Genomic DNA, 13949 nt, shown 5'->3' with positions numbered 1-13949 from the left:
CAGCTCTGCGGAGGGGAGGGAGAAAACGCGCTGAACAAAACAACAAGCGGCCCCGATTGATGGATTCCTTTTGGCGGTTCGGAGACGTCAGCTCACCTTGAGGCTTTTCCTCGTCCGTTTCAATGTTTTGGGCGCTCATGATCTCGCCGAAGCCGTAGTCCGTGACCTTCAGCACAAAGCGCCCGTCCACCACGCAGTTTCGAGACTTTAGCCGGCCGTGAATGATGTCCCGGTTGTGTAGGTACTTCATTCCCTGTGTATGTGTGTGCGGAGGGGAGGGGGAGTGCGGTGGTGGGTGAAAATGTATGGAACACGTCCACAAAGAGGGCAAAAAAGAATGTGATTTTGACAGGGAACCTCTTACCCGTATCAGATCCATCAGCAGGGAGGACTTGAACATCCAGTCGAGCCGCATGTCCTCGTTGTGGAGCAGGTCCTCCAAGCTGCCCCTGCTGCAGTGCTCCGTCACGATGCCGAGAAGGCCCGAGTCGAAGAACAGGCCCAGGAAGAGATTGATGTTCTCATGCCGCATGTCCCGGAGCTGAAGGGGGAGAAGGTTAAAGTTAAACTAAGGATGTGGGCTCACAGAGTGGTTTGGTTTAACTGTTTGAGCCTTCAAAACCCTTTGATTTTCTTGGGGGTTGTGCAAAACATTCTGACTTATTCAAATGAGAACTTTTTCAAATCACAAAATAGAGGGATTGGGGTGATCTCTGAATACAGTAGAGTGTTAAAAATCAGCAGCGGGAAATATTTCAATAATGACATTTTGAAGCATTTAAGCAAAGATCAAGCAAAGACATAATGGCTCCATGTACTTACCTTGATGAAAGTAGCCTGAGTATGAGTGGAGACATCTGACGCTGTTCCGGTGGGACATTTCTTCAGCCAAACCCAATCCCCCTGTTATATGACAGAATGATGTTAATGATAGCTATTTACATCATCACGAAACAATGCATGTCATTGAACAGTGATTCAATTGTATTTTCTCCGTCAGGTAGTGTTTCCTGAGCCAGCCCTCGAACGGCCCCTGTACTGCAAGTTTCAACATACAGTTGGTTTGATACTGTGACAAAATGTGCTCTTTGGAAGTTGGACGTTTTGGACAGAAGTGTCTGCAAAATTACATGTAATGCAATGTAATATGAAGTAAATAGTGTGTGCTTTAGGACGCAGCTTGTGTTGAATTAAACCAAGGCTGCAAGAGTTGAGTTGGAGCTGCTACTTACAACAGGGGGTACTTGAGGATTTGAATGGGACACACTGATGAATTTCCCTTTTGTCAATTGAGTTTTCTCACCTCAAAAACAGCCACATTAGAGCTGTCTAGTGTGGAGGCCAAGTAGCTCCGGCCTGATACCGAGTGGCGTGGTGTCCTCACATCCATCTGGCTTTTCACGATGCTGTCCTCATTTAGCTTCTGCTTCAGAAACCCAGTTAGAGGTGAGGGGTCAGCTTAGAATAGATAATCTTTTGCAGGTAAGCGACTTTCATTTACCAAACACCTGCTAAGCACTCTATGTACAAGACACAAGTTTGCATTCTCACCACACAACCTGGGGGCGTGTTGAACTCACCCTTTTGCTGACTTGAGTGTTGATGAAGATCAGGTCGTCCAGGTTGAGAATTACCTTTGTGGGCGCCCCGCCACCACCACCTCCGAAGCTGAACCCGCCTCTACCGCCTCTACTGGACAGACCAAAGAATCAGTTGAAATTGATGGTTGGATCGATGATATATCTACACGACACACAAATGGATCGCTGTCAGGGCCCAGGTTTTGACAGCGTCAGTTGAGTGATGTTCTTTACATACTTGAGGTGGAAGAAGACGAATACGCCACACGCTGCCAACGCAAGGAACACAAGGAACAAGAAGAAGATAGTGACTGAATCAAATCCTTCAGTGAGAAAGAGAAAGCAGAAAGAAGAAAGCAGGTGGATGAGACTCAGAATCCAGGCAGCAATAACAACCATTCTGACATGTGAACACCTTATGATAGTGGCCTGATAGGACACTTACCCCCAGAACAGGCAAAGTAGGGGCTGAACCAGCAGCTGGAGTCAATGAAGGGGGTGCTGCCGGCAAAGTGGATCGAACGGCCGAGGTATTTCAAGCCCCCAATTTTGCCATACGTGTGGGGAGCCTCCAAAATGTGAGTGGAGTAGAGCTTGGAGCCAATACCGCTGTAATCCAGTACCACATAGCGTCCCTGCATGCCCTCTCCGTTCCAACCGGCCTGCAAGGGCTGGTTGAAGCCATTGAACTCAAAGCCGCTCCGACTATTGGCCAGAATCTCCCCAGTCACCCAGTGGCCTCCCTCCATCCGGGCCTGCTCAGCGGCCATGGCGGTGAAGTACATCATGTTGTAGATGGTACCGAAAAATGGAGACACCTGCCAAAAAGTAGACACCAACAGTGATGAGCTCCAGGGACTTCCAACATGGTCCATAAAAGCATGATACATCAAAAACAGAAGACAGGGAATGCAATATGATACATGAATGAGTTCTGGTTCTGGATAGGAACAGAATCTCTGGGGTCGTTCACCAGTTCACCAGGACTGAACCTAAACAAGGAACTGGAGCACTTAATGGATGAAATAAATGACAGCAATTAATGTTTCGACACAAACGACAACTCCACCATCAAACATTTGGGGTTTCTTGTTTTTAAATGCATATATTTTAATAATTTATGTAATTATTTTATAATGAATGTATTAACAGCAAATCATTATTATTATTCTTATTATTATTCTTATAATTATTCTTATTATTATTATTACAAGTAGAAGTAGTTGTAGTAGTAATACTAATGTTAGTCATAGTAATACTAGTTGTAAGTAGCACTAGTTGTAGTAATAATAATATTAATTATAACAATAACATTTATTTGAATAGCACCTTTAATACACAACATGCAAGAAAAAAGGTCACAAGCCATAAAAAAAATTGTAAATACTATACTCAGTAGTAGTAATAGTAGTACTGGAGTAGTGGCAGCAGTGCTATTAAGTTAATGTTTTCCGGACCTGCTCTGGTGGGGTGCTACTCCGGATTTCATAGGAGTTCTGTGCCTCCCTGAAGGCCTCGTAAAAGTTGAGCTCCCCAGAGTCCATTGTGATGGTCAGCACCCCATCGTAGGCCTTTCGCAGCTTGGTGTCGTTGCCTAGGATATAGTGCGGTGCGTCCTTGTAGGGTAGCGCATACAGGAGGGTGTCGTAGGGGATGAACACATATCCACGGTCGATCATACGCATGTCCACAGCTTTGCTCAGCAGCTGGTACTGTGCCCGGCCGCCAATCAGGACAGAATGCATGCACATGATGACCACTGCAGACAGAGGAGAAGCAAAACAAATGCTGTTGTTTACTGTTGAGACATCATATTGGGAAAATATTGAGATGAGATGGCCTTTAGACTAAGTACCTGTTAATTCAGACCTTGCTGCATGTCATCTCCATCCAATGCACAGATACTGATACCACTATCTTGTTAAAGTACTCCAATAGCGAAACATGATATCAATGTAGCAGCAAATCATTTACTTAAAATATTAAACACACAAGGTCTTCAAAATCAGTCATCTCACATTAATCCTAACTCAAATTGTTGCTATTTGTATCGTATACTGCATCACCAAGTAGGCCAACCCAAGGGTGAGTGCTCAGTACTCTCACAACAGCTACGTGTTCATACGCACCTCTGACCCGGTCTGCCTCGCGTACTTTCTTCAGGGCTCTTTGGGGTCCATCTCTGTCGTTCTCCATGGTGACCACCGTGTTGACGGGCAGGCCGAGGGCCCTCAGCGAGGACGCCAGTTCCCGTCCGGTGGCTTCCCACAGGTCTCCCTCCTCCGAGATGATTGCCACGTGGGCCCAGCGGAAGAAGCGCAGAACCGAGAAGAGGACGCGGGAGGACAGCGGTAATGGCCGCAAGAAGGTGGAATACATCCCTGATTCCTCCATGTTAGGCTTTAGGCAACCCCAGGAGAGCATTCCTAGATTCCATTCTTTTGTAAATAGAGCGGCAGTGGAGCAGTAGCCTGGGTTGGCCGGCCCCAGAATGGCAGCGCCGTAGCCTTCCAGCTCCGCGAAGCGAGCAAGAGCACGGGAGGACTTGCAATCCTCGTTGATCAGAGTGTAGTCGTACCAGTAGCCCTTGTTGAGATAGGGGTTCTTGTTGATTCGGCTGATGGCAAGGCGGGCTGCCAAGTCTGGCAGGGCTCTGGAGTATATGGGGTCACAGGTCCAAGGTCCGACGATGGCTAATTTGAAAGTGGCCCCCCAGGCTTCACAAGGAAGATAAGTTGCAACCAGAAGGGGAAGTATTAACCAATTCCTCAGCAAGCTTTTTGAACGTAGCAAAGGGGACGATGGCAACGATGATTTCAATGATGATGATGGTAATGTGGACGACAGTGATGAAGATGACAACGATCTAAAAGGACACTGCCGACAATTGTTCTCAGAGTCTATCAAATCTGTCCGCATGTGTCTTTTTCTCTTAATTTTAATGGAATTCTGGTGCCATCGTGGGTGATAGGCCAGGTTGTGGAGGCAGCGTGAGTCTCTGTGACTAGCCATTTCCCCAGAAGGAAGTCCAACAGACACAGCAGTGGAGGGCTGAATGTACGCTGAGCGGATTGCAGGGATGTGAGGACGGGATTGTCTCCCTTGGCACTCGGAAGGCCTCTAGCCCAAAGCTGGCCAGGTGATCACAAGACTCCAAGCCATCACTGTGGAAGCGGAATAACCACAAAGGAATAAAACATTATTTTTTTAAGAAATCAAGCTGGACATACAAATCAACAACAAACTTTTTATGTGTATAGAATTTCATACAAGATTTTAAAAGAAGAAACAATAGTTTTCACCCAATAGACACATCACATTGAAGCAATAAAAGTGTCTGAAGTGTCTGAATCGCTTTGCTCAGATCCATTTGGAAGTTGAGATGGAGTTATAAAGTGTTAATATGGTTCTGTCTCCATGGACTAGAGATCATATGACAATCTCTATGGTCATGGGAATCTGGCCATAGGATTGGAAAAAGTTCAAGTTTGCAATTCTGATGTCAATGTGAACGGATCCATCGAGGTTTTCTATTTAAATTCATTTTGTGGGATCTTTTAGAGACGGAATTTGAAACTATGTACTATTTTAAGGAACATATATATACAGTATATATATATATATATATATATATATATATATATATATATATATATATACTACAGAAGAGGTGCTTGATGCCTGACCCAATATGGCAACTTTCCTGGAAGTTCTGTTTGATGCAATGCATCAATCTGTCTGCCCGGCACGGCTCCCATGCCACTGACTTACCTTGAATCTGGAATTCTTGACATATGTCTGGCAAGCTGATTAACTGATCTGGGCATTGGCGTTACGTGTATAAGACATTCTGTGCGCAGTGCCAAATAACGTGGGGCTAAATTTGGACGTGATATCTCTTTCACTTTCTCCCTCTTAAGTCTTCTCAGGAATACTTACATACCTGTCCTCTCTCTGTGTCCGGATATCAGCATTAAAATATCTCAATTAAAGGACAGAACAGGAGTTTTCTGTGATTTTTAGGAATTTGGGAATTTAAAAGACAGATTAAATACACACATGGTTGACAAGCCAATGGTCTGTGATTCACAATATAAATGAAATCTTGTGAAATTGAAAACTTTATGAGGAGTACACCAGTTGCTAATAATGGAAATGGATTATGAGATCATAGGCTAAGCATAGCTTTCAGGGCATTCCACATATTAAGTGCTGCTTAAAACAAAGTTAAAATGTCAAGAGGTCACAAAGATCTGTAGCCTGTTTTGGGAGCTTTAGATGTTGATACTGAATGAATATTGAACATAATGACTATGAAGATGTTTGCACATTGCAGTCCCGCCGTGGTGACCATTCCTAGGATTCCCTCGCATGTAACACAGTGAAGTAATACAGAAGTACAAATCTTACCTGGAGTTTCTCTACATGAGGGCCATATTGAAGCCGTTCTGTCCAGATTCCAGCGTCCAGGCGAGTTTTAAAATGAACAAACTACGTATTCTTTCCTTTGGGTCATCAGGATATTCCAAATGGCATGAAATGCTTCCAAACGATATCCCCCGGTGTGCAGCCAGAGCCGAAACGGAGATTTAAAAAAAATTAGGAATTAACGGTGGTTTGGACCCTGTCGCTGGATCTGTTTCGGACTGGGACCCGCCCCAAACCGCACAGAGGACTGGGATGAGCGTCAGGAGAGGAACCGAACAAGAGATAAGACTGGTAATAGATAGATTGGCAAATAGAGAGAGAGAGAGAGAGAGAGAGAGAGAGAGAGAGAGAACAGGTGAAGGGAAGGAGAGATGGGCAGAGCAGGTAAGCTTTGACTTCCCAACCCCCTTTAGCTTTTAATCCATAATACTAAGAGAGACAAAGCAAAGGGGGGGGAGGGGAGGAGGGTTGATGGGTACTTCTCCCTTTTCTCCCTTTTGTATGTCGGTGTAATAATGAAGACCACGCCTTTAACTTACTCAAGGTATTACTTGCTTTCAATGTTGTGTTCAGTCACAAGGACCAATGCATTGGTTTAAACAGAAAACAGCCCTCTGTCAGTGACACCTGGGAGCGCATGTGTCCAGCCGACCGGGACCAGCGCTCCAGAGGATCTCTCGTCTTCCGTTGACTCAGCCCTCGCGAAAAAAACAGAAACGACAAAATATGAGCATTTGCAATTTTGAATTAAGGAAGAAGGGAAAACGAGAGGACCAAATCACTTTCGCCCCATATTACAAAACTCCATAACGTGGCCTCTACCACCCCGACGCCCAGTCGAGGCAGGGATCGGAAAGCGGCGTCGGCAATGTGGGGATGGGACTTATGGGGAACGCCGATGATTAAGACGGAGGACCATGTGACCTGGATGCTCAGAATATCCAGGTGTAAGCTACTGACAGGCTGCGTTTGCCCTTTTGACCTGGCCGAGTGCGGGGAGGGTACATGCTCCAGTCGGCGGCCATGTCGAGACTCACCCGTACGGTCTGCGGAAGAGGTGTTCACGTTCAACAGGAATGAATGTCAGAACTTTGCGAACAGAGAGGTGGACAAATAAATGACTGAAAATGAAAAACGTACACGGCCCCCAAATTAGCGGTCCGACTGTTATTAGCACGGCATCACTTTGGTGGAAAAGTGAGAGAGGCCAGATTGAGATGGTTTGGACACGTGTGTGGGAGAGATGAGAGTTACGTTGGGAGAAGGAGGCTGAGGGTGGAGCTGCCAGGCGAGAGGAAAAGAGGAAGCCAGAGAGAAGCTTTATGGATGTGCTGAGGGAGGACATGCAGGCGGGCGGTGTCAGGGAGGACGATGCGCAGAACAGAAGGTTTTGGAGGCAGACGATCCGCTGTGGCCACCCCTCACGGGAGCAGCCGGAAGAAGAAGAAGAAGATCAGGGAGTACCCGAGACTTAGTACTCGGTCCTCATACTCCACACACTGTACCCGGGAACTAGGATACCGTGCCTGAATCGCAGCATAACAGCGCTGAGAGACTAAACATGGACAGTGGTTGGTGCAGAGTGAAGTGTCGGTGCTTCTTTTATCCCGCAGCCTTGCCGAAGTAATCAGATTAGTCCGGTGAAGCCCTGCTAAACTGATCTGCAGCCTGCAAGCTCCTTAGAGGCCGAGCCGCCGCGCTGACAGTGATCAGCGACAGCAAGGTCAGACCCGGGGAGTACGGCCGCCATGACAGGGCGAAGAGCTCGCCCCGAACGGGAGATGCAGCGCCGTACCATCACACTAGGGGCGCCCCAAGCGCACGTCACCTGCCGTGACTGTGACCTTCGGCCCCCGGCCCCGCCCGCTCATTTGTGTGTCGTAAGAAGATGCGTTGTTCTGCCGCGTCTTATCGAACGTCCTGCAGCGCGGCCGAGCAGTTTAAACTGAACTGCTGCATCGCTAACCACACACTACGCACTACACACACACTACACCACTAGAGAGAATACACTGTTCCGAGAGCTTTCACACCTGTCGATCACCTGTCACTTTGATTGACAGGTGATCGGGGGGGGGCACACTGAAATTGTATTTGATGTGCGTCCCAATGAGAGGATTCATTGTTGTTTTTATCTGTTTGAAGTATTTTTAAGTTATTTCTTTTAAAGGGGTGATGGTTGGAACACAGTGGGGTGGGAATTTGTGTGTCTGTGTGTGTGTATGTGTGTGTGTGTGTTTGTGTGTGTGCGTGCGTGTGTGCGTGCGTGCGTGTTTGTGTGTGTGTGTGAAGAAGAGAGTTTTAACCTCAGCCACGGATGAACAATATGAAGAAGCAACGAAACCACGTGAAACAGAACACAGTCACTCTGTGTTTGGTTTTGTTCTCTGACAAAGTAAAAGCATCAGATTTTATTCCATTTATTCCATTTTATTCACACTTGGCACCCCACTGCCTTGGCTGTGACTGTCGTAGAGCAAAACCAAACACATTTTATAAATGTCTCATCTTGTAGGTTAACATAGTAACTTTGGGAGATTTCAATGGACTCTAAACTGAGAAATTGACCTTTGAACTCCACCTTTGAAGCCCTATATCGCAGTAATTAAAAGATCTACCAAAATAAGGTCAACTGTTCTGGACACCACCAGTGGTGGTGCGCCACTTAAAATGGCCTAACATATAATTCAGGGCTTTGCAAATGACATGTAACATGTGCACTCCTCCTATTGACTGTTGAATTATTAGAATAATTGTATTATTCTACTTTTTGAATGCATTTTACTTGTTTGCTTTGCTTTTACCGTCACTATTTGCCTTCTTTTAATGTCAAGCACTTTGAGTTGCATGTCGCTCATGAAAGGTGCTATTTATGATTATTTTTTATAACTATTACTATTATTATAATTATAAATTGTATTATTATTGTAATAATTAACCCTATTGTTTTTGCTCTGATTTATTATTATTATTATTATTATTATTATTATTATTATTATCTACTGCTTGGCATTTTTCAGGCTAAAAGTGTCGGGAACATGACAATCGCTGAACCCTAAGAAATGGCTGAGGTCTCGTTGGACCCGAGGTGTTTCAGCCATGTTGTGGTGTTTTATCCACATATATCTACATTTGAAGCAGGGATCAGTAAAGAAACGTAAATTTACCGGAAGTTTAAGAAGGTGGGTGATCCATGACGCTTCGTGACATCATGAACCAGCGTTGTACAGTATAAGTCCAGGCTTCGTTTCTGGGTGCTCATTCACATTCGGAGAGTTGCGCTGTGTAGACTTGGTTGCTTCGTGTAGTAGTTACGCTTGTTCAGACGACAGACCGAAGGAGCCGATGCGTTCAATGTAAACTCAGAAAATTGCAACTCGCACTGCATTTCAGACCACAAAACTGTAATACGTACCTAACACGACTAACCTGGACCCCGAGTTTTGCTGCCTGCAGCATTATTTACAATCATTCAGGGTCCAACCTCGAAGAAGCATGAGCCTTATTGTTTTTGTTAATTAAAACTGACGTCAGTATTTTACAGAGATCATGGATCCGCTGCACTCACAAACAAGATTAATAAAATTTGTATTCGGGGCAGTCCCGACATGCCGTCGTCCAAATTTGATCCAGATCAATCTCTTATTTTGAATTAATTTGGTAAAAAACTATTTTTTATCAGCGCCACAACTTGCTTACATGTGCAAATGACAGCTTGCACAGGTCACATGATAGCATTGCAGTCTAGTGATTGATCAACAATCGGTTCCTCACCAAGATGGCGGCACGTGCAGGTGTAACTGACGTCAGAATCTTATGGCTGTCGTGGATCCGACAAACCCACAGACAATCTGAATAAGATGTGTTTTCGGGGCAGTTCCAACATGACGTCATCCAAGTTTCATCCAGTTCGGTTCATCATCGTGGATGGAGTTTGTGATCAACAATCGCCACCTCACCAAGATGGCGCCATGCACAGATGTATGCAGCAACAGAGAAATCGCTGCAGGCATTTTCAAGTTGACGGAGTACACAGATCACGTGATAGCATGTGAACAAAGTCCTCTTTTGATTCAAAGTTTTGTACATTTCAGTTTATTTATTAATAGCTTTATAAAATACATTATTATTGTGAAGGCAGTTTTCTGTTTATTTACAAAGTGCCATCAAATAACTGTGTTCCCCAAAAAAGATGAATAATGGTGATAAATAATGGTGATCAAATATTGACTAAAATAATAGTGATCATTATTTCAGCCATAGTCATGCAGCCCTACTTCAGAATGATAACCACCGTTAGTTGCGACGTAGGGAACCCACCCACAGCCACAAACACCATCCCATCATAGAATTACACTGTAACCAGGCAGAAGGAATGAACTTCTGCAGTCACAAAACACACAGCAAGAGAGCGACAAAGCACATCCCAACATTGAACTTTAACGAGGGGCCGACTAGCCTGGACCCCACGTATTGCTGCCTGCAGTTAAATGTATTATTAATATTATTATTATTATTATTATTATTATTAGTAGTAGTAGTAGTAGTAGTAGTTATTATTATGACAGTCATTATTATTAATAATAATAATTATTATTATCACTGTTACTGTTACTATTATTCTTATTATTATTACCATTAAATATTTTTTATTTTTCTTAACTGGTGTAATGATAAGACGTGTTTGGTAACAAAAACAGAATGGAGAGATGTTTATCTGAGGATCCACGGGTATCAGATCGGTGGAATCCATGCATCACGACCTGAATAAGTGTTCCATGAAAAAAATGTTCTTATTGCGACGTGATGAACACACAGTGACCTACAAAGGTGTTTGATAAACACAACAGACAGTCTGACAGACAGACGGACGGACGGACGGACAGACGGACAGGTGAGAGACAGATAATATAGGTAGGGAAATTGTATATAGAGGTATGCGGAAAATATCCAAAAACACATTTCTATGTTGTAAATATTACATAAGATGTGCTTAGATATGGTGATTCATAATATTGACTAACATTGGGCGTATCACAACAGCTATCGGAGCAGTAAAGAGATAAGAGCAGCAGCACGACGCACAGCCCCCTCCTGCAGCCTCCACACATTCGATAATCGTCGTTCCACAAAGTGGGTCCGGTGCCGTGAAGACCAGATAAAGACTTTAAATCATCCAGTCGTGCTTGTTCAGCAGATTAAAACCCCAGAAACATCTGCTTCCTGTTCACTCCCTATCACGCTGGGATGTGAAGGTCGAGGCGAATCCACAAATGGAGAACTCCTGAGCAGTTTTGGTTGAACTTTTGGAAGCGTACAAGATGATTAGAATTCAATTTGAGTGCCTGAGGCCATTTGGGCAAGAAGGATAAGGCTGTGAACATATTTACAGACGGTTTGGACGCTTGGACTTGGTTCAGCCTGTTCTTTGCAAAACAGTCCAATGGTTAAGATGTTCAAGAGAAGAGCTGATCCATTCAATCAGTCCTCTGTTATTATTCCGGGTGAGGGTACGTTGATTCTGGGATGCTGGATGTAATATATAAGCATACATTTCACAAGCACGCATCCTTTTTTCCAAGCTACCGTGGTTTTGCACAAAATCAAGTATAATGATTTTAATGTCCAAGCTAATTTTACTTTGAAAGAGGTACGTTTTTCCTAAATGCTGGGGCAAAGGTGGATTATGGCCCCTGGGCACAGATACCTTCATAGGGCCCCATGCCCCAATGGCAACATTTAACGTTTCTACTTGAAACTTTTGTGTTTGAAAAGAAAACACCATATGATATGAATAGATGAATAGTTTATTCTAAACTCAACAAAAATCTCTTGAACTTGGGAATCAAAACACCAGACTCTACTAGGAGAAAGACACAAGGAATACATGTGACAGAGTCTTGATTTTTGGTTTCCAAGTAGGCCAATGTCTTATTTTTATTCATGAAAGGTCAGATCGCAAGCTCTCGAATGATGTGTCATACGTTGAAATCTGAATATATCTTGACCTGAACTTTTTCACACTTCAGAGGCAGGTAACGGGTGGGAACAACAGCTGATTAACTCCGCCCTGAACCACGACCCCACTGGACTACCAGTCTATCTGTCAGTGGGGTAGTCAGCTAACCCTCAGGAAAGAAACTTGCAGGGCTGACATGTTTAAACTGCTAAATGTACATTTAAATAAACTTTCACCATCATCCATGATATGAGTAGAGTATAAGATAAGATAAGATAAAATGAGTCACTAAGACAAGCAAAGCAAACCTAAATAAAATCAAGTTAAAGTGTGTAGAGTATAAAAAAACAACACGTGAGAATATACAGTACTCTCCCTACGTATGTTATTTAGTTATGTTTCATTAATATTTATTTATTTATTATAAAAAAAAAGTTTCACAATAAATTATTAATAAAATAAGTACTATAGTGAGTTTTCTTTGTGCAGAACGGGTATAAACAGTATTTCTCAGACACAAATAAAAATAGTAAAATAACTTATTGAAATGAAGCCTCACAGTCAGACCAGTGTTCATTTTGGCAGCTATTTTAGATTTTGCTTATTATCATTTTTTAAATTTATTTTTTGTCATTTTCATCCTTCATAGTTTTAGTCGACAAAAAGTCCTTACATGTTGGACAACCCTGAGTCATTACTTTCAGTCTAAATGTTTTCTCTTTTTAAACTGATTCCATCAGGATAATACGCTTTCTGTATGTCTGGGGCCCTGGGAATGGCTTGGAGGATTTGCATCCTGGGAATTGTTGTTTTGTGGGAGGACCCCGGCGCGCCGCCCCGCGCTGTCCTCTTCTCCTCTCGCTCCATAACGACACAGAGACCATGTGTTTTGACAGAGGAGTGACGTTTCTTGCTCCTGGTGACGTCACCTCTTGCCGGCGCAGTCGTTTGAGTCGATAAACCTTATATATTCGCTTTCTCATTCTGACATCGCACGGAACATGGACGGATGGTCTTGACCCGCCTGTGTGCGTCACAGGAACCGTAAGAACCGTCCGTGCCGCTGTTCCCAGTTCAACAACGGCTGAGCTACTCAAAAACTCAGTTTTGAAAATAAGTTGAGGGATTGAAAAGGACTCAAGGAACACACGCACAACTGGGGGGAAACGTTGTGCATTTTCAATGTGCGATCGCCCACCACTAACATTGTAGTCCCATCTGGTCAACGAAAAACAAAACATAAATTTCGTTATAGTTTTTATCATCAAAGATCTATTTTTTTGCGGACGATGGCGCTGCGGATCACGGATGTTGTGCTGTGAACATGCAAACTCCACACAGAAAGGACCCTGATCAGGGGACAACCCACTGGAGCGCAGTGCCAACAGCGCCCCGGACGAATTGAACCCAGGACCTTCTTGCTGTGAGGCAGCAGATCAATGCACTGTGCCACCAATGATGCAAATCCATCACCAGAGGTCACCTAGGACCCTCCCTCCATCGACACATCCTTGAAGGTTCCTTTCCACTTTTGACACCAGAAATGTGCACCATGTGCACGTTGTCACTCCTCAGGCGGTTGGACTGGTTTGCGAGGGCGGAAATGTTTATCTGGGTCGGCACAATGAAGGAATGTTTGTAGATAAACACTGAACAAGAATCCTCTTCTTGGCACGGTAGTAAAAAATAATTTATCATTATTCTCTGGAGACGGCAAACCCTAGACATGTTCCATCAAGTCCACAAATAATTTGGCCCAAAAAGGACGAGGGTGAGGGAGGATTTACAGAAATATAAAACCTGCTTGTTGCAGCTTATCCGTGTGAAACGTTGGATGACTTTTCAAATGCATGGCCAGGTCTATCTGCACAGATTGTGTGTGTTATCTGTGTTGCATAATACAACCACGTGTTCTAAATTATATCTTCCATGTAAGTTCATGATGAGTCATTGTTTTGTTTTTTGGCACTTTGATTAGATGT

The 13949-nt window shown here is 44.0% G+C and overlaps 1 protein-coding gene across 1 annotated transcript in view; it reads right to left on the bottom strand.

The window, feature by feature from the left end:
* gucy2d (guanylate cyclase 2D, retinal) overlaps positions 1–4592 on the bottom strand; it is a gene marked incomplete at both ends in the record, with an annotated part of 16461 nt that extends 11869 nt beyond the window's left edge. Inside the window, 10 exons of the mRNA XM_080013563.1 lie at positions 1–5; positions 97–253; positions 365–541; positions 823–903; positions 1304–1423; positions 1581–1692; positions 1819–1849; positions 2026–2398; positions 3038–3339; positions 3710–4592. The exon at positions 1–5 is cut by the window's left edge and continues 145 nt beyond it. Of these exons, the coding sequence (XP_079869689.1) occupies positions 1–5; positions 97–253; positions 365–541; positions 823–903; positions 1304–1423; positions 1581–1692; positions 1819–1849; positions 2026–2398; positions 3038–3339; positions 3710–4592 (2241 nt within the window). The remainder of the gene's footprint in view (positions 6–96; positions 254–364; positions 542–822; positions 904–1303; positions 1424–1580; positions 1693–1818; positions 1850–2025; positions 2399–3037; positions 3340–3709) is intronic.
* Positions 4593–13949: the final 9357 nt, after the last annotated feature.

This window comes from Zeus faber, assembly GCF_960531495.2.
Source record: "Zeus faber genome assembly, chromosome: 14".
Taxonomy (NCBI): Eukaryota; Metazoa; Chordata; class Actinopteri; order Zeiformes; family Zeidae; genus Zeus; species Zeus faber.
Note: the sequence above shows the minus strand (reverse complement) of the source record. Positions and strands in the feature narration are given on the sequence as shown.